Here is a 21479-nt window from a genome sequence, read left to right as displayed (position 1 = left end):
TATTTTCATTGAAAAAATTGATTTATTTTATTAATTATCAAACTTTTATAATTAAAATGACCTGAATTAGTATAATTAATACTTATATTATTTAAACTTTTAATTTTCCTTTATCAAAAATGTGAAAATTTGGGTAAAAAAGAAGATTTTTCAATTTTCCTTGATAAAGTGAAACCGTTGCCATGGTAACAAAAATATAAAAATCAACGTTTTGTATATCTACCGATTCCATCAAAATCCATGAAGTTATTAATTTGATCATTTTCATTAATTTGAACTAAAAAAATATGTATGTCCCCAATATTATTTCCATGGAAACAGGGGCTATATTATGGGTTCGGAACATAAAAATCAGACTTTTTCTACACTTTTAAAGGCAACATTGATATCGATCACCTTGTCATGGTGAATGTTAAAGACTATATGTTGTTTTTCAATTTGATATTGTTTTTAGGCATAAATTGGCCAAAAATATTCAAAATAAAACTCCTTCTGTGCTACATGATGGTCTAAAAATTTATTCCATGGAAGAACTCTAGTATTTATGGCTATCTTTACATCTGAATATTCTGATGAAATTGTCCATGAATTATACTGCAACACCTTTAGAAGTACATGTATATGTATATAAACATACTTCAGAACATGTTGCAACTAAACCAATTAAAATCCTATGAATTTGACCTCATGCTGATTTAGTTATTCCAACATGTAGTAACTTCTAGACATCTTTGTAGCCAAATACCTTTATTCAGTTATGGCTGGTGACTGTCATTATACATGTATCACAGTATGGCATTTTTTGAGTGAAATGTTGTAAGCATCGCATCGCTGCTGTTTTTATAATTAAATGATTTCTAGAAATGCTATCTTTAAAGTAATGTTGGCTCAGGGTAAAATTTTGGGATCGGTAGGTGAGAAAATCCTCAACAACATTTTTTAAAGGGGGATTAGAGGAATAAAAGGAAAAAAAATACGGCTCTGCATTAAAAAACAATTTTCAGTCTGGTCATTTTAGTCAGGTTTGGAGAGGCCGACAACCAAACATTTTTTAAGGATGACCTATTTCTACACTTCATGGACATTAGCTCAATCATTGGATTAGGTAGTCTGAGAATCTAAATTGAAATATCAGACAGAACAAAATAAAGATGAATTCTAAATTACATCAATCATACTTTAATGAGTTTACAGAGTACTTCTGATTTCAAAGATTCTGCAAAATAACACTGTCATAAATATTTGTCAAGAACTGGGAAAAAGAAACAATGCTACAGTAATAGATACATGTATATCTCCTTGATATCCATGACATAATAATCTAAATATAACAAAATTTTCTCCTTTTTAAAATCAAAATACAGAAAAAATTAAAAGATTATAAATGTAAACAATTTAAAATAAACTACATGTATTTGTGAAATATTTTAATTTTAGTAGATTACTAAACTGGTCTTATCATTCCTACTAAATTAACAACCTTACAATTTCCAGTGACATGTTTTAAACTGTTACAGTAGATATAATTATACATGTTCACTGCAGTTTTCAGAAATACTTATTTGAGCATATTAGGTCCTGGTTAGAACAAAATTTAATGAATAAAAATATTAATCTTAATTGTTCATGTATTAATTTCCTTGTACTGCAATCATCACACACATATTTTCTAAATATATGGAAAACAGCATGTATATACTACATAGGATATTGTTAAACATTAAATTTTCTTCTATAATCTATAGACATATAAAAATATGCAATGGGTATAACAAGTCAGAAGTTCCTTCTCCAAATCTCCATTGATTTTGCCATGTCTGGTTAAACATCTTAGCTTGATCCATCTAACTTTCTTTAATATTCTTGAGCTGATATGGGATGACCTCTACTTTGATTGATGGCACAAATCTTTTATGGAAACACTGAAGTACTTTTTTTTTTGGTTCTTATCTATTCCAATTAATGACCCATGATCTGAAATCATATGTGTTCATTTTTACAATAACATTTAAAGAATAGCATAAGGAATTGCACTACTCGAGTTTCATTCACTCAATGAAATGAATAAATTTCCAATATAATAAATGAAGAATTAATATGAAATTATTATAAAATTTACAAATGCACTTGATCAAGAAAATTAATATTCTTGTCATGCACAATCTGTATCTCTTTTTTATTAATTAGAAAATGAGATATTAATTAAATCAAACCTCATTTAAAAAGGTAACTTGAACAATTTAATACCTGTTCCAATAATGTTACAAATATTAGGCCCAAAAAGCAAGGATTTTATTTTTCATAATTTCTTGAATGAATGCATTTTTATTTTTTGGCAATGTTGGGATATTAGTCACATCCTGACATCCTTGTACTGTTTATTCATCGTTTTTAAATCCGTAGTCAGTAGATCATTCATAACTTTCAGTAAAATGAATAGTTAAATAATTACCTGATGAAAATACTATCAACAATCAAACTGTCAACATCATCATTGGACTTTGTCAAATGCACCGTGACTTTTCTTCCCTGTTCGGACTGCATATAGCATAATACTTTACAGGATACTCTCACGTCTTTTCTTTTTTTTCCCATTCTCACTTAAAATTTTAGTGTAGTGGTGAAGCGAGAAATACACAACAGCACAATGCGTCAATGACTTTCTTCTGATCGGAATGGTCGTGCAACTTGCCACGTTCCGTATCGAAAATAAACAAGTCCTCCTTTATTGGTTCATCCACTTGCATCACGCTAATCTCAAATGCTTCTAAGATTCCTATGCTTTGTTTTGTTATAAGACTTTCTCCTGAAAAACGTCCTTTGTTTTTAGTCCTAAAAATAAGTGACAACAAACATCAAGTATGACAGAGGAAATTCGTTTCCGAGATGCTTAGCATCGCTGGTTTAAAGTCGCCTGTTTCAAACGCTTTGGTGATTCGCAAGAGTTATCTCCCTGTTAACGCAAACCTTACCTTAAATTCGCCCCGTTTTAAATTCGCCCATTTCCGACTAGGGCTAAAGGGGTAAAAATAAAACGGGGCCGAAAAATTCCCTGTATACAGTATATATTCTCTCAGCTAGTGTACAATGAGTGAAGAACCATCATTATGGATTTTTATACTTGAATTGCTTTAGATCTACTGTAAATGTATTACATTTGGCGTGTACCATATTTGGAGGAATTTCAATTTTCAGCAAGTTAGCGTAGATTTGATTTAGTGAATTTGCTATTTATTAAAGAAAATATACAAGACATTTAAAGAATTTCAATTGAGTTAGTGGACTCTGCTTTCCGCCAAAATCGCTAAATAGAATACACTGCTAAATGTAATACTTTTACAGTATCAGGTGATTATGTTGAATTTTGATTGTACTAAATAAATTAATATTTGTTATTATTAAAAACTAAGGGCTATCACTGTTCTCACAGATCTACTTAGTGGACGCCGGCGACGCTACAGGGTCACGCCTGTTCATCACAAAAGATGGAGGTGACAATTTTTATGAGTCCCAGCTTCCTTTCCATCTGACCGGGGAAATCTTGTTTCACCCAAACAAGGCACATGAAGATTATCTGCTAGCTTCATCTGCTCTCCTGTCAACAAAGGTAGGAAAAGACAGGATAGTGTATGATAAAGGGGAGGATCATTCGGTGGCATAATAACCCACCAGAAATACACTGAGAACAATCTATCATGCAACTTTGTTCAGCACCTAATTTTCACTGCATAAATAAATCAGTGTTTAATTTATCTTACCCATTCTTTCTAAAAAAAATTAATTAACTATAGTTTCTTTTAATGGAAATGCTAACATACATCATGCATTCTTTGTCACAGATTAAAAGTGGTAATAAGAATTTGATGGTAGGTATGAATACTTTTCATTTCTATATCATGTCCTTTGTGTTGTAAAGCTTAGCTCATGTAGCTAGCTCATTGTGTCGTCATTGTCATTGTCACATATATATATATATATAGAGCTGCACTAAAAAAAAACTTTCAATGAATGCTCCCCTCACAAAAGAAGAACAACAATGAATTCAGTAATAGAGGCATGTCCATGTTTAAATACCCCAAAAGAACCCTAGTGAATTCATTATTAGAGGCAAGTAACCCTAAAGAGCCCCTTTTCCTTCCAGTCTTGCAGAATCCTCAGGGGCAAGTGATTTAATTAATAGTAAGCCTTGGAAATAGGGGTAAAATTTTAACCAAAAAACAAACCCAGCGGACCACGTAATAATTGCAAAGCATGTGCATGGGAAGGGGGGGGGGGACGGAATAGTTCATAAAGCAAAGCAAAGCAAGCTCAGAGGGATGTTAAGTCTTGAATTTTGTTGAATTGTGTAAGAAAATTTAAACACTAAAATGAATGTGAATTGGAGTTATGAAGATGTCAGTTGTTCTGGTTAAGTACCTGTGACTGAAAGTTTAATGGGCTCTGAATTCTTTTGGATCAACATCCTGCAGGGTGGTATTAAAAAGGAAGAACTTTGCATGTCGGGATCTAAAAAAGGTCTCATAACTAATCAAAAGAATGTGGCATGAATTGAAAATAACATTTAATCTGGGTACAAATACTAATAATGAAAAGAAAATCTTAGGTAACAGCTGATATGGATTTCTGTCAACAGAATTAAGAGAGTATGTTTTATTCACTCATTATAAAAGTTAATACAGCCATGATTGTGGGTATTTTGAATTAGATATATTAACAACAGAATTGAGCATGCAACAAGTTTTAAGGATGTGTCCTTGGTTATTTGAAATATGTGCAAAGAGATATTATAAATGGCAAGAACTTTTATGCCCAGAGATTGAAGATCAGGGCCACACTTTTGTCTTTATATGTCAATATTCACAAATTCAGTTAATATATAATATATTATATATAATTATGTATGAATTTAACAGTTCTATGCTGTTTACATACTAGATTTAATCCATTGGTGCACTTTGTCAATATCCGCACAGATGTCTGCTTAGATATATGATACATTCTGCATGATTCAGCTTACAGTGGTGTGTGATGATTAAGTTTAGAATCATAACTCATCTCCATAAAAGGATTGTTACCCCCCCCCCCCTTCAATATTTTTTGTGAAATTTCTGATACATGCCAATTAAAAATGATTCTTTATGCAATGTGTAAACTTGTCACTTCCAGCTATGAAATATTAGTCTTAAACTTAAGAAGTTTCAGTGTTCAATATAATTTTTTTAAAGTCAAAGATGTGTCATAATGCCTTCACCAATCCTGGTTATGCATCACCCAAACTGAACCTCAGAAAGTCGCCATTTCCATCTGTGAAAAAAAGCTTCACACAATCTTTAGCAGTTTTATTTTTGAATTATATAATGCACTGAAAAATGTAATGGATAGTTCTGAGGTCACCTTAGGAGGGGTCTGAGATCACTCAGTTCAGGAGAGTGACTGAATACCAAGGTCCAGGCATGATCTTGGAATGTTGTTGACATTCTGTTGTAGACTTTACTAATGGCGCATACTTTACCATGGTGATGATTTTTCCATTTCAGACATTATACGCCAGTTTTGATAATGGTAGGACCTGGAGGATGGTCGACACTTATGTACAGACCTATAAATGGTAAAAATTCACCACAGTGGTAATCTATGGTAATTGTGGTAGGAACTTATATTCATTAGACAAGAAAATGGAAAAGAAATAAAGATTCACAAAATTTATTTAAATTAAGTAAAAATTTACTTCATACAAGACTTTATATTTTAAGATCCTTTTGCCATAAAAAGGCATAATATATATATATTTTTTTTTTTTTTTTTTTTTTTTTTTATTGACTTTCACAAGTACACAAAGCAGACTATACATATATATATAAGCAACATATAAACACATATACACGATAATTGTCTTGATAATTTCATTAGTTTACAGCAGTACAAAGTTTACTTGTATACGTGAAAGTTATTTTATTTTATTAAAAAAAAAGAAAGAAAAAGGGGGGGGGGGTCAGCAGTCGTAGAAAAATGCATTCAAATGTTTATAATTAGCTAATGTAAATCCTTAAAATTAGCATATAATAACGTTTTACCATAAAAACAAATGATTTTTTTTCAAAGAACATCACAGATTTTTTGCCAGTGCCTTTCATATTCCATATATTTGCAACTTTGTAATAACAACACCTTTTCTATAAAAATTCTCTCTATAATCCTCTTTATTAGGATGTCGATATTTAGTTTTGGAATACTTTTATATTTACTTGCAAAAATAAATTGTTTTACAGTAAGTATAATCAAGTTTTGTACTTTACAAATATTCCTGTTCTCGTATTTTCCAAAAAGTATTGACATTTTATCAAAACTACAATGCATCTCAAATTTGTCCAAAACCCATTCTTCAATCCTACACCATAAATCTTTTACTTTGAAACATTCTACAAACAAGTGGTCAATTGTTTCTAAGTCACTTAAACAAAAAGTGCAAGCTGGTGAGTCTATCAGCTTCAATTTAAAAAGATAATAATTTGTTGGAATAATTCTGTGTAATATTTGAAATTGGAGCCAGTGAAATTTGGATTCCTGAGTAACTTTGAAAGGAAGTTCAAATATTTTATTCCAATCTGCTTCATCAAAGAAAACATTATTTTCATTCCATTTTAAAAGAGAACTGATTGGCTCTCTCTTGTTATTTATAAATATTTTATACATATCTTTACACCCTTTATTACTTCTATAAAAAATGAAAGTTGAATGTGGAATATTTGGTCCAATAACCTTTAATCTTTTTATGTCCTCTATTCCTGCATACTTCAGTCTTTTTAATATAGCCCTCTTAAGACCATTATATTCAACAAAATTTGTTTTCACTTTCAAGTTTACTATGGTATCGAAGCTTAAAAAGTTACCATCATTATCAAAAAGGTCATTTAAAAAGACAAAGCCTTCCTCAAAATAGCTTTTCCAGAAAAAAGATTTTCCATTAATCAATATATATGGGTTATTCCATATATGTTCTAATAACACATGTTTGTTTTCTTGGTTTATATTTATAAGTCTTACCCAGGAATTAAGGACATCTTTCCAAAAATTGTTTGTTAAATTCTTTGTTAAGTTTAAAATGTAATCCGAGCCCCTTATCCACATGTTTTCAATGTCTGTTTTTAGTTCAGCTTTAAACAACTTTACCCATTTTGCATCTGAATGAATGAGTCTTCTAACCCAACTTGATTTAAGTGCAGAAATAAATTCTGTGTAATCTACCATTTTCAGCCCTCCATATTTATAGTCCTGAATTATAACATTTTTCTTTATTTTATGTATTTTACTATTCCATAAAAAAAGAAACAACTCTGTCTCAAACATTTTTAGAAATTCAGGTTTAGGATTTGGTAGTGTAAGAATCAGATGATTTAGTTTTGGTATTATAAGAGTTTTAATTACTGTTAATCTACCAATTGGGGTAAGTTTCCTCATACTCCAACTACATAGGAGTTTTTTAATATCATTTAATTTTGACATGTAATTTAATTCAAGCATTTCCTCCAGATTAACTGAAAATTTTATTCCTAGCAAATCAAAGTTTGAATTATCCCAATCAAGCTTCCATCGAGAATGGTGAAAAACTTCCTTGGAATATTTCTTACTTCCAATCCAAACCATTTTTGTTTTTAAGAAGTTAATTTTTAAACCGGAAATATTTGCAAAATAATCGAGTTCTCTTAGAATACCATCCATTGAGGTAGGTGAACCATCTGAAATAAGGGATGTATCATCAGCATATTGTGAAAGTTTATATTCTTCGCCTTCGATTGTTATGCCTTTAATGTCTTTATTATTTCGAATAAGAATTCCAAGTATTTCTGCACATAACAAAAAGAGATATGGTGAAATTGGGTCGCCCTGTCTACAGCCTCTTTGAGGAAATATATAGTCTGAGATAATACCATTTTGTATTACACATGATTTAATACCACTGTAGAAAGTCTCAATCCATTTTTTAATGGAGGGCCCAAAGTTGAAAAAGTCCAATGTTTGATATATAAATTTCCATGAAATTGTATCAAATGCTTTTTCAAAGTCTATAAGCATTAGTAAACCAGGTACTTGGTTTAATTCTGTATAATGCATCAAATCGTATATTAATCTAATATTCTCCCCTATGAATCTTCCTTTTATAAATCCAGTTTGATCTCTATTGATTAATTTATCTAATTTTGTTTTCATTCGTTCAGCAATACAACCTGAAGCTATTTTATAAACAACATTTAGTAGACTAATTGGCCGCCAGTTTTTTAAAAACTGATTTGGTTTTCCTGATTTTGGAATACAAGTTATAATTCCAAGTTTATTTGACTCTGTAAAATGTGTTAGATCATAAGAATTGTTTATTGCTCTTGTAATAAAAGAACCTATATCTTTCCAAAATAATTTGAAAAACTCGCAAGTAAATCCATCGGGGCCAGGACTCTTCTCATTTTTCATTTGTTTTAGGAAATTAAAAACTTCAGAATTTGTCACTGGACCTTCAAGACTTTTTGATTCTTCTTTACTTAACTTGGGAATATTTTTATAGGTTTTTAATTTTTCATGAATATTTTCAGATTCAACATTTTCCCTTTTTTTATATAAGCGTTCATAAAAAGACTTTGTTTCCTCTAAAATATCTTTCTGAGTAGAAACAAATGATCCATCATCTCTTTCTATTTTTGGAATTTGCTTACTGACATAGTTTCTTGATTCTAAACTAATAAAGTATTTTGATGGTTTTTCTCCTTCCTCAATCCATTTAACCTTTGACCTGATACATTGTCCTTTAAACCTTTTTTTTCTTATTTCTTCTATTTCTGTTTGTTTTTCTGAAAGTTCATTTATTGACTGTTCTGTTAAATTTTGTTCTAATTCAAATATTTCTTTTTCTAATTGTTTTTCTCTTTCATTTGTTTCCTTCTTTTTGTAAGTGGAATAAGATATTGACTTTCCTCTTATCTCCATTAGTAAAATATCAAGAAAAAGTTGATCACTAATAGTAAATTGAATATCATCATTACCTAGACAACTAAGTCTTTCCATATTGTAAACAGGGCAGACATACTGAACTTTGACCTCTTCAATCTTATATTTTATCTTTTTAACAAATTCCTTATCAGTTAGTAAAGAGTTATTAAATTTCCAGAATCCTCTTCCTTTTATGAACTCATTTAATTTACAATTTAACACCACTGGTGAATGATCAGAACGATAACTATTCTCGTAAGTTACAGAAGGAGTCATGGTAAACAAAGATTCCGATATTAAGAAAAAGTCAAGCCTAGCTTGTTTAATTGGGTTTTTTCGTCTCCATGTAAATCTTTTTAAGTTTGGGTTATTTTCACGATATACATCCTTTAGGTTTAGAGCATCCATAAGTTTTAAAACTTCAAGTCGTGATTTAGGATTATTTAAATTTTTGTAATTTGTTGAATCTAACTCTTTATCAAAAATTAAATTGAAGTCACCTGCAATAACAATGTTTTGAGAACTGTTTATCTCCTCTATTGTATTAAGTAAACTTAAAAAAAAATTGGGTCTATCACAATTTGGACCGTATATATTTATCAATAAAAAAGGTATGTCTTCAATGATGACATCTAAAATAAGATAATTTCCCTCATTATCCTTAAACTCGTTGTATATTTTTACTTCACAATTGTTATTAAATAAGATGGCAACTCCTCTTGAATTCGATTTAAAAGAACTAAAAAAAGCTTTATACCCCCACTGTGTTCTTATCATGTTCTCATCTTTTTCCATAAAATGTGTATCTTGAAGAAAATAAACATTATATTTCTTAGCTTTTAGATTTTTGAAAACATCACCTCTTTTATCTATATCCCCCAGGCCTTGGCAGTTTACTGACAGTATTTTTATGTTATTTTCACTATGTCCCATAAATGTCTATATGATGATATGAATAATGCTGACCCCCAGTTGTCAAAAACAAAAATTGCAAAAAAAAAATTGAAAAAAGTATGGGAAAAAAAGACATGCCTCTTGTTGTTGATAATTTGGAGGGGGGATTTTGCCAAAAACTTTTTATAAAGTTATGATAATAAATTGGAAGTAGGCACATTTATAAAAATTAAAATGCTAACGGATTGTAGAGAATACTATGCACAGAGACTTTTCTATTTAAGAGCAAAAAAGGATATGAGCATAGAAAGTTATGATAAAAGTTTAATAACTTAAACAATAACAGAGAAAACTCAGGTTTTAAACAAATCATAACTTGATTATTTTGTATCAATTAGATAATGTATACTTGTTTGATATTATGGAGACTATGTGCATAGATTCCCCCATTGTTATGTGGTATTTAAGTCAAATACTATATTCACATATTATGTTAACACCAGGCAATATTTGAAATGAAAAGAAAATTGTTTACCAAATGCGAAAGACAAAACAGGAAATATAACATTTCAAAAAGAGCCGGAATAATTAGGTAGAAAAAAATATTCCGGAATATTTCAATAAACACACCTGATATATTTATTTCACTTTTAAACACTGTTATCGGTAATAAGATTGGTTCAAGATAGTGTTCCACTCAAATAACTGTCGGAATTCACCTGATATGCGAGATTGAAACATACATATCAAACTGAGACTGGTAACTTCTTTGCCGCACCGAGGCCTGCTTCCTTAATGTGCGAGAAGCGACGGGGTCCGATGTTATTTCCGTGCCATCTTGACACAACTACAAGTGCATTGTTAATTTCGTTATCGGCCAGCGTTTTTAATAGCAACCTACCGGCTCCATGCTCTCCATCGTCATTTGAACCTTCGTGCACCACTCCATCACTACTTGAGAAACGGTAGGCGTAAATATTGTGACTCGCGCTTGGCACAGTCTCGACACGCATGATATCCACCAGCGATTTCTTGATCTGTTTGTAGGAGTCGACCTGTGTAGCGTGTGCCATGAACCGGTTCCCGTTATCTTCTATGGACTTCCCTGTACTAACGGCAATATTTACCACGTCATCTGTGATCACTTCGTCTGCGGTAGGCAAAGGTCCGACTTTCTCCCGGTAAACGGAGTTGCTTTGCGTAAATACAAGTTTATCACCCTTGATTTTTGACTCGATACTGCGTTCCGCATACTTCTTTTGAACTTCGTAGAGTTGCTTTCTCTTCTCTCGGATCTCCTCCGGCTGCTGCTGTGCTACTCTTATAACTGATTCTTTTTCTTTCAAGACTTTAATATGCTTCATCACAAGGTCTTTTTGTGTCTTATCACTGAATTGTACACAGATGGGTCTCGGGAACTTTCTTTGTACATCATACTCCCCCATGCGGAAAAGTTTGTTTATTCGGAGTTCGTTAACTGTGGCCTCTTCCATCTCCATTTCAGATATGAAAACATTTCTAAGAATATTAGCAAGATTTTCCGGGGACTTTCTCTCTGGACCTTTTTCCTCCAACCCACTGATAATAATATTGTTCTCCATTGATCTTGATTTGAGGTCGATAATTTGACTATTTTGCGTGTTCACACGATATTCAAGCTTAACTACGTAATCTTTGAGTCTATTTAATTCTCTCTCCATTTTCTTCTGATTGTCCTGCAACTCTGTTACGAGGTAGATAGTATCATTGGCCTGCTCCTGAACATTCTCTAGCCTCTCCTGAATACCGTTCTTCGCTCTAATTTCTTTAGTAATGTCATCTAGATGCTTGCCCTGACCATCGAGTCGTAACATGAAATTAGCTAGCGTTGTCTGTATGCTGGAAATGCCCTGCATAATTTCTCTAAGTTGAAAGCCTTCAGTTTTCTGTTTACCTTGTTCTTCTTGTTCCATTGACAATTCACCCGTATCATCTGTTTTGTCTAGCGCTCGCTTTTTAGAGATCTCCGCCATTGTGAAGACAGAATAACACTGTATTTAGCTATATGAGTATCGCTCACCGTTTAACAGTTAAATGCCACTGACTTACCGAAAAGTTTACCAACTCTTTGGTGTATCTATTTCTTTCCGTAAACTACTTAAATCTGCACATAACACATAGAAGAATATCTTGATTAATATCACTGCATTTTAAAATTCAGAGTTTCACTTTTTCACAGGGTTTTTGGCAAAAATTCTCCCTCTGCCAGGAATGTGTGTCTTACATGTTGGGCATGCGCACTTCGTCCATAATATATATATTTATTATAAATATATTTTATATACTGTAAACATGGTGATGGATTGTTTTCTGTGTTTTACAGGGGAAGTATAGACGACGACCCCAGAACAATCTATGCAACAGTTGATCCTCAGAAGACTCACCCATTCCTAGCGACCTGTATGTTGTTACATGTATATTACAAAAACTAAAGATATTAATATATTGTTAACGTGTATGTTTACAATAAGCTGTTTGATATATATAAGTATATTGTGTGTTGTTGACTCTTTACTTACAGTTGTAGCTATACGGTATATACTACACCGGTTCTCTGATGGGACGGCAGGCAGTAAAACTAAAATCTTAGAGAACGTCGTGTCATTTGGACATCAGGAAAAATTCCTCTATGCCTCAATTTATTCACCACAAGTAGTAAGTACCTAAAGTTAATACTAAGTGAATTTTTAAAGATGAAGAAGGGGATAAAGTTTTGACAAATTTTCACTTGTTTTGGTAGAGATTCTGTCTTTGGAGATTAAACATTGAATTTTATTATATCAAATATTTATAAGGAGGTCTTAAGGATTTCTAATCTCAACTGATGTTTTGTAGAGAGGGAATAGACTGATAAAAATATCGACCAATCAAGGCAAAACTTGGCATACAGCTCAGCTTCCAACCATCACAGGAGATAGGGTGAGATCATGTTCATGCAAACAGAAGTGGAGTCATTGTCAAATGAAATCTCATTGACTGATACAGTAAAACTCGTTTAGTACGAATATGGATATTGCGCATTCACGGTTATAACAAAGTCATCTTAGATCCCCAGCTATATAAATTTAATGAATTTCTCTTACGGTTATAACAAATTAAGGATATAGCGAAGTAATTTCATAGGTCCAAGTGACTTCATTATAATCAAGTTTTGCTGTAGAACCTGGAGCTAATATTTATCAAACTTTATAGAAATAGGACACCTTTTATTTTTTTTCTGATACATGTTTAAGTTTTAGTATACATTTTGGTTTAATTGAAAGGTGGAAAATGAATTTCATTTCATGTAATAACTTTCTGGTCAGGATTTTATATTTAATGGAGTCCATTTACTCTTTTGTTTGATTTCAGTTTTTCTCTGTGCTGGACATGAATGAGAAGTTGGTGTTCATGCATGTGGATAACCCAGGAGGTAAGCAGGGTTCACCACTGAGATGTTTGTCTTTTGAAATTATATGAGAATGTATCAAAGGAGTTAACAGATTATGAACAAATATGCATGAAATGAAAATGTTATGTTATTTGTAGTAATTAGATATAATTGTTATTGTCCAACATTGAGATGCCTCTGTGCCTGTCAAACTAAATTTTCCTCCAAGGTTAGGGGAGGGTTTAATTTATTAGTCATCAGAAGCACCATCTGTTTTGAATGGTCACAACTAAGACCATAATCAGTACTTTTATTGATAATTGTGTCCAGTCTTGAAAATAGTGTTTATTCAAAATCTGTTATGGAGACAAATAGCCAAAATTGTTGAAAATTAGTACATGTACCACAGAAATTTTCTTTTCAATATTTTTCACATGATCATAAAATGATATCAGATGTTATTTGCTTGACATGAGTTAACACTGGCTTCCTATTTGTTTTTAGATACAGGACACGGGACACTGTATACATCTGGAGCCCTGGGAGTGGTTTACTCTGAGTCCCTGCCTAAACACCTGTACCCTAACTATGGGGATGTAACGGACTTCTACCGCGTGGAGTCGATGCGGGGGGTTTACATCACCAGTCAGATCAACGAGGATAACAGCATCCACAGCATGATCAGTTATAACCGCGGGGCAATGTGGCAGAAACTGCCCCGCCCTAACAATGCCCCATGTAAGGACGAAAAAAAGGTCAGTCTCCTGAACGCTGATTGGTTCAGATCTTTGTTTTTACTGTTATATATTTAGTAAACATATACCTATTATGAACCTTAGCTCTGTTCATATATTAACATAAAGATAGTATTCAATGAAATGAGCTTTCAAGTCAGACCTGATTTTGTTTTCAAATTCTTATTTAACTCCTGATGACATGAAATGTTGATCTTCCATTTCAGCCCTGCCACCTTCAGATACACGGGACGTACAGCATTCAGAGGGGGGTCATCGCCAGTCCCCCGCTAAGCTCGAAGGCAGCCCCAGGGATAGTTCTTGTTCATGGTAAGTACATGGGTACTAACCCCACTCAGCACAAATGCAGTACCAGGGATAGTTCTTGTTCATGGTAAGTACATGGGTACTAACCCCACTCAGCACAAATGCAGTACCAGGGATAGTTCTTGTTCATGTTAAGTACATGTGTACTAACCCCACAGCACAAAGGCAGCCCCAGGGATAGTTCTTGTTCATGGTAAGTACATGGGTACTAACCCGACTCAGAACAAAGGCAGCACCAGGGATAGTTCCTGTTCACCGTGAGTAACGTTACATACTTGTACTGACCGGTCACCAACCTAGCACAAAGGAAGCAATTGTCATGTTCATAGCCATATCTTATCTGTTTGTGATGAAATGTACTGCCTTCTATTATAGTAAGAAGAAGGTATGGTTTTAGCTTTATTGCGCCCTAAAAATGTAATGACATCAAGAAGTTTTGAAACTGGCTTAAATATTAGTTTAATAAATGACTTTGATAAATCAGGAAAGAATATGGCATGAAGGTTTACCATTCTGCAAATATGACGTCATTAATATGAAGCATTTCTCTATTTTCAACAGAAAAAGCCTCAAAATGGCACATTTCAAGGGTGATTTTCCTTTAGAAAAAGTGTCCACAGCCGTCGCTCGCGTTATTTTTTTGATATTTTGTGCAAAATTCAATAACAAATCACATATCTCAAGATCTTTGTGGGCGATGCCTGTGGACAATGTTATCTGAAAGAAAATTCCATTGAAAATTAGTGTCTTCTGCAACTTTTTAAGAAAATACTGGAAAATGCACATGTTTATGACATCATAATCAGCATTTAAAAACACATGTGAGAAAAATGACTTGTATGATTTTTCTGCATTGAATTTCAATTATTTAAAAAGCATGAGGTTTCAACTTTTACACCAGTGTCATTTTTTAGAAAATCACAGGGCAAAATTTGTATGGAACCCATACCTTCTTCTTTATAAACATGGCTGTATGATAGAAGCACGTCTACATACACCAGGAATAATTTTGTCAGATGAGTGATTTGTTGTCAGCAGTAAGTTTCTGTAGTCTGTATGTAGACTCAGTTTTATGATTTCTATAACTAGGTCATGTGGCAGATGCCCTACAGACCACTCACCCTGATGTGTACGTCACCAGTGACGGCGGTTACACCTGGGCCAAGGTAGGATGTAAGACTGAAAAAAATCTGAGATAGAGCCCCACAGGGATTTTTTAAAATATGTTTTAAATGTAATGTTAAGCTATTTTTGATTATTTAATGCATCTTTCCATCGCAGCATAATAATAGAGTAATTCTTATGATTAGAATTCAGGGGCGGATCCAGCAATTTTTTAAAGGGGGGGTTCCAGGGTTGTGTCCCTCTACCCCCCCCCCCCCCCTTTTCCACACTCTCAAGCAAAGATTTACACACACGTATTGAAAGAGATCTTATGTTGTGATAAATAATATCTTTGTTTACATTCCTTTTTTCTTTGAAAAGGTACCCCAAGTCAGAATTTAAAAAAATCATTTTAAAAACTAATGAAACCTTATAAAATTGAATGGATCTGCTGCATTTCCGAAAAAAAAATTCTTTTGGAATTTGAAAAAAAAAACTATTTTGGGGTAAGATGCGGATGGGGTTTAAAACAAATATTTTTATATTAGTTCATTCTAAACATATGCTTAGAAAGGGTACATATATATAGCCAACACAGCCAAAGATCGCGGGAATATCATATCAAATTAAACCTCGCATGTTACTTACCATATATAAGATAATACATGTATAAAAATAAGTAGAATATTCTCTACCATTCGCTCACAAAAAGGTATAATAATGAATGTGAATGAAGGAAACTAAATATGTGGGAATCTAGCTATTCAATACATAAGTTAGATGTACAAATATATTTTCTCAGATAACGTTTTATCTCTCTCTCTCTCCATTTGGCAAAAAATAAAGGGGGGGTTCCAACCCCCGGAACCCCCCCTCTGGATCCGCCAATGGAATTTTTACTTTAAAAAATGATTATCCCCATAAACTTGAGTGCAATGTTTATTGATTAATTACTGCTTAGTTAATGACACTTTTGAAAACGTCTCTTGAGAATTTGTTTTTCTACTGTAAACATGGTAAAATGCTTTGAATTCTTTTCTAATTATTTTTAGGCATTGACTGGTCCCCACCAGTACCAGATAGCTGACAGTGGGGGTTTACTGGTGGCCGTCTCAGTAGACAACCCTCAGCCGACGACAATCAAGTTCTCAGTGGACGAGGGTCAGTGTTGGCACGAGTACAAGTTTGTACAGAACCCTGACGAGGCGATCGTGATGACGGGACTGCTGACAGAGCCCGGGAACCAGGCCCTCTCTGTGGGGGTGTGGGGGTATCACCCAAAGAACAAGACATGGACGGCATTCATCATCGACTTCTCCAAGGTCATCAAACGCCAGTGTAAGTGGTGAAGCTTGGGAGAATTATTCAATGTTTAACATTTAGTTTTAAAAGAAAAATTGTTAGGTTCTTATAGTCCAACACAATGTTTTTGGTTGAAAAATTCCATATTGCTGGAGAGTGTTGCACAAAAAGTAACTCAAGATCATCAAAACTCTGAGACGGTTGTGTTACTTGGGAGTAAAAAAAAAATCGTAGGTTCGTAGTAATCCCACACAGTACTGTAGATTCAAAATTTATAGGCGTGGAATTAATTATCGCGTATTTCACGAGAAGCAACATACACGAAATAAAATTACTCGCCTTTATTTCTATGATGCTGATATCTGTCTAAAATCTCTTGACCAACCGTCCATTTGCGAATTATTATTCTCGCGATTTGACATTGAAGAGCTCGTTCACCATGATAAGTACTCGCTAAAAACAACAGTACTTTTTAGTACAGTATATTCGATATTGCTTTAGAATACTTCATAGAAATTTGGTTTGTGTTCCTTCATTGTAAACTATCTAGTTTAAAAATTTCTCAATAATGAATTTTTTTCTGTGAACGAAATGTCTTAGATAGTCATCATTTTGCTATTCATGCAAGCCATGTATTTCTTGATTTATAACAAATGTTTCAGTGATCAAAATGTCTTAGATAGTCATCATGATCTAAATGTCTCTTTACTCTAGGTGGGTCAGATGACTACAGTATATGGGTCCCCCACTCTAAGCTCCGAGTGAATGAAGAGGCGTACGTAAAGGGGTGTCTGCTGGGGATGAGGGAAGAATTCAAAAGGATCAGGAAGGACAGCTGGTAAGTCAGAACTAGATCTGCTAGGGATTAGGGAAGAATTCAAAAGGATCAGGAAGGACAGCTGGTAAGTCAGAACTAGGTCTGCTAGGGATGAGAAAAAATTCAAAAGGATCACGAAGGACAGCTGGTAAGTCAGAACTAGGTCTGCTAGGGATGAGGGAAGATCTCAAAAGGACCAGAAAGGACAGCTGGTAAGTCAGAACTAGGTCTGCTAGGGATGAGGGAAGATCTCAAAAGGACCAGAAAGGACAGCTGGTAAGTCAGAACTAGGTCTGCTAGGGATGAGGGAAGATCTCAAAAGGACCAGAAAGGACAGCTGGTAAGTCAGAACTAGGTCTGCTAGGGATGATGGAAGATCTCAAAAGGACCAGAAAGGACAGCTGGTAAGTCAGAACTAGGTCTGCTAGGGATGAGGGAAGAATTCAAAAGGATCAAGAAGGACAGCTGGATAGTCAGAACTAGGTCTGCTAGGGATGATGGAAGATCTCAAAAGGACCAGAAAGGACAGCTGGTAAGTCAGAACTAGGTCTGCTAGGGATGAGGGAAGATCTCAAAAGGACCAGAAAGGACAGCTGGTAAGTCAGAACTAGATCTGCTAAGGATGAGGGAAGATCTCAAAAGGATCAAGAAGGACAGCTGATAAGTCAGAACTAGATCTGCTAGGGATTAGGGAAGAATTCAAAAGGATAAAAAAGGACAGCTGGTAAGTCAGAAATAGGTCTGGTAGGGATGAGGAAAAAATTCAAAAGGATCAGGAAGGACAGCTGGTAAGTCAGAACTAGGTCTGCTAGGGATGAGGGAAGAATTCAAAAGGATCAGGAAGGACAGCTGATAAGTCAGAACTAGGTCTGCTAGGGATGAGGGAAAAATTCAAAATGATCACGAAGGACAGCTGGTAAGTCAGAACTAGGTCTGCTAGGGATGAGGGAAGATCTCAAAAGGATCAGAAAGGACAGCTGGTAAGTCAGAACTAGATCTGCTAAGGATGAGGGAAGTTCTCAAAAGGATCAGAAAGGACAGCTGGTAAGTCAGAACTAGATCTGCTAGGGTTTAGGGAAGAATTCAAAAGGATCAGGAAGGACAGCTGGTAAGTCAGAACTAGATCTGCTAGGGATTAGGGAAGAATTCAAAAGGATCAGGAAGGACAGCTGGTAAGTCAGAATTAGGTCTGGTAGTGATGAGGGAAAAATTCAAAAGGATCAGGTAGGACAGCTTGTAAGTCGAAACTAGGTCTGCTAGGGATGAGGGAAGATCTCAAAAGGACCAGAAAGGACAGCTGGTAAGTCAGAACTAGGTCTGCTAGGGATGAGGGGAAGAATTCAAAAGGATCAGGTAGGACAGCTTTTAAGTGAGAACTAGGTCTGCTAAGGATGAGGGAAGAATTCAAAAGGATCAGGAAGGACAGCTGGTAAGTCAGAACTAGGTCTGCTAGGGATGAGGGAAGAATTCAAAAGAATACGAAAGGAAAGCTGGTAAGTGAGAACTAGGTCTGCTGGGGATGAGGGAAGATCTCAAAAGGATCAGAAAGGACAGTTGGTAAGTCAGAACTAGGTCTGCTAGGGATGATGGAAGATCTCAAAGGATCAGGAAGGACAGCTGGTAAGTCAGAACTAGGTCTGCTGGGGATGAGGGAAGATCTCAAAGGATCAGAAAGGACAGCTGGTAAGTCAGAACCCAGAACTCTGGATGATTATAAATAGGTCAAGGACACATCAGACATCAGGTAAATCTAAGCCTCTAATTTATTAACTGCAGCATGTTTAATTTTTTTTTAAAAAATCAATTGCTCCAACAAAGGACAAACTCATTTACGTCAGGAGAAGTCCAAAAAGACAGGACTTGAACTTTTGTTAAAATCAGGTAGGTCAGGACTGGTCAAAGTCAGATAGATCATTTATTAAGTTAAAAAAAAACTAAGGTTAAGCCAGACCTATAGATGAATTTGTTTTGTTGATATTCTTGGAATACAAGGCTTCTCAGTACAAGTAACTTTAAATTAAGTTTATCTATCTTTGAATTGATAAATGCAATGCTTTAGATCTCTGACATAAAATTGGAGCTGCTCTTGGCCCTTGGTTGTCAAGATCTTGAAAGAAACAAGTAATAAATTCAGAAAATTTGTTTTTCCTCAGGTGCCACAATGGGTATAATTATACAATAGAGAAGAAAACAAAAAATTGTGTGTGTACCCGGGAGGATTATGAATGGTGAGAATTTTTAGACGAAGCATTTCATTGCTGCAGTGTTTATTTAATAAGATTTTGTTTTTGAAGTTTCTTTGGAATATGTCATAAAGTTTATAATATGAGAAAATATAGTAAAATCTCAATAGCATCAAAGTAGATTTTATTATAAGCTAAGTAAACTTCATATTAATTAATCGACACTTTCAAATGTCTTTGACAATTTGCTTTGAGTATAACTATACAAAAAATCTCGAACTTTTTTCCATTTTTTTCCCCCAATGTTTACAATAACAAGCAATGTTGATTTTTCTTCTGATCACAGTGATTATGGATACCTGAGAGGTGCGGGCTCAGACATCTGTCAAAAAGACCGCTCGTTTGTAAAACCAGACATCGACATTTGTCTGAGAGGCCATGAAGAGAAAATTGTTACTGAAGGGTAAGTGTAAAACCAGACATTGACATTTGTTTTAGGGGTGTATGTAAAACCTGACATGGAGATTTGTCTGAGGGGCCACGAAGAGAAAATTGTTACTGAGCGATAAGTGTAAAACCAGACATTGACATTTGTTTGAGGGGTAGGTGTAAAACCAGACGTTGACGTTTGTTTGAGGGTATGTGTAAATCCAAAATTTTTCGGAGGGGCCATAAAGAAAAAAAAATTACTGAGGGATAAATTTGATCTTTGGCATAAATGTTCATGTGTCCAAATGAATCACATTAATTAGTACTTACAGAAAGCATGGACACTTTCTCAGTAACATTAACTACTTGATAAGGTTTCTAGGCAAAAAAAAAAACCCATGGATAAGGAAATTTTTCTTTGCTATAACTGGTGTCCCCTGAATATTTACAGATACAGGAAGATCCCGGGAGATGTGTGTGTGGGAGGATTTTCTCCGTCGGGGCGACAGATAGACATGTCTGTACAATGCTCCGAGGATTCTAAAGAACTCGTACTGGAGGAAATTACCTACAAGAAGGTACATGTATTACGTGATGGTAGGGTACATAACAGTGACCAGTATAGGTTAGGTCATGCAAAGTTAATTCCTTGATTTTTCAGGCCTTTTTTTTAAAAAAAATGACGAATGAGGGCGGCATTTTTTAAAAACTTTTTTATTGCCCCAAAAACATGATGAGGCAGCTTTTTACATTGTACAAAACCTCAAAAATGTTGAGGGAGGTGATTAGTTTATATTTTATTGATTTAGCTTATAATAAAAAGGGTCAATGAGGCACCCTTGGAAGAGATGAGGGAGGGCCTGAGAACCAAGAAATTAATTTTTATGGCCTTAGGCTAAATAGACAGGTATACTATATAGGCATTATAAGGAAGGGAAAACTCAGTAGAGGGTTACAAAGAAAAAAACAGAACAAAGGAGAGAGAAATTGCACCACAAAAGCAATAGAAAAAAGAATTTTTTTGCATTATTTGCCTGACCCCCTGTAGATTCAATCCTGTTCCTTATTCACAACAGGTTGTAATTCTGTGGCACATTAAACTTAAAAATTTTTAATGCAGAGTTTATAACAGATAACATTGACATTTTTTTTATGCTTTTATCTCAAAGAGACAAAAATGTTTTAAAGATTATTTTACAATATATCATATTAAATTATACAAATTGATTTTTAAAAAGAAAGTTTCTCAGAAAATAGTTTTTTTCTCGTATTATTTAGAATGTCATTTTTAGAGTTGATTT

At 34.0% G+C, this 21479-nt stretch overlaps 1 protein-coding gene across 2 annotated transcripts in view; it reads left to right on the top strand.

Annotated features, from left to right (window-relative positions):
* LOC134271879 (sortilin-like) overlaps positions 1 to 21479 on the top strand; it is a 41847-nt gene that overhangs the window by 9977 nt on the left and 10391 nt on the right. The window contains exons 5-19 of one of the 2 annotated variants that reach the window (XM_062754091.1): positions 3431 to 3607; positions 3840 to 3866; positions 5538 to 5608; positions 12236 to 12312; positions 12434 to 12567; positions 12748 to 12831; positions 13264 to 13324; positions 13787 to 14037; positions 14244 to 14346; positions 15433 to 15509; positions 16500 to 16785; positions 17464 to 17587; positions 19720 to 19794; positions 20096 to 20212; positions 20630 to 20756. In XM_062754091.1, the coding sequence (XP_062610075.1) occupies positions 3431 to 3607; positions 3840 to 3866; positions 5538 to 5608; positions 12236 to 12312; positions 12434 to 12567; positions 12748 to 12831; positions 13264 to 13324; positions 13787 to 14037; positions 14244 to 14346; positions 15433 to 15509; positions 16500 to 16785; positions 17464 to 17587; positions 19720 to 19794; positions 20096 to 20212; positions 20630 to 20756 (1791 nt within the window). The remainder of the gene's footprint in view (positions 1 to 3430; positions 3608 to 3839; positions 3867 to 5537; positions 5609 to 12235; positions 12313 to 12433; positions 12568 to 12747; positions 12832 to 13263; positions 13325 to 13786; positions 14038 to 14243; positions 14347 to 15432; positions 15510 to 16499; positions 16786 to 17463; positions 17588 to 19719; positions 19795 to 20095; positions 20213 to 20629; positions 20757 to 21479) is intronic. The other variant, XM_062754093.1, reaches the window with a different exon arrangement.

Source organism: Saccostrea cucullata, unplaced genomic scaffold, assembly GCF_032062105.1.
Source record: "Saccostrea cucullata isolate Sc308-1 unplaced genomic scaffold, CSIRO_AGI_Scuc_v1 ctg1462, whole genome shotgun sequence".
NCBI classification, from domain to species: Eukaryota; Metazoa; Mollusca; class Bivalvia; order Ostreida; family Ostreidae; genus Saccostrea; species Saccostrea cuccullata.
Note: the sequence above shows the minus strand (reverse complement) of the source record. Positions and strands in the feature narration are given on the sequence as shown.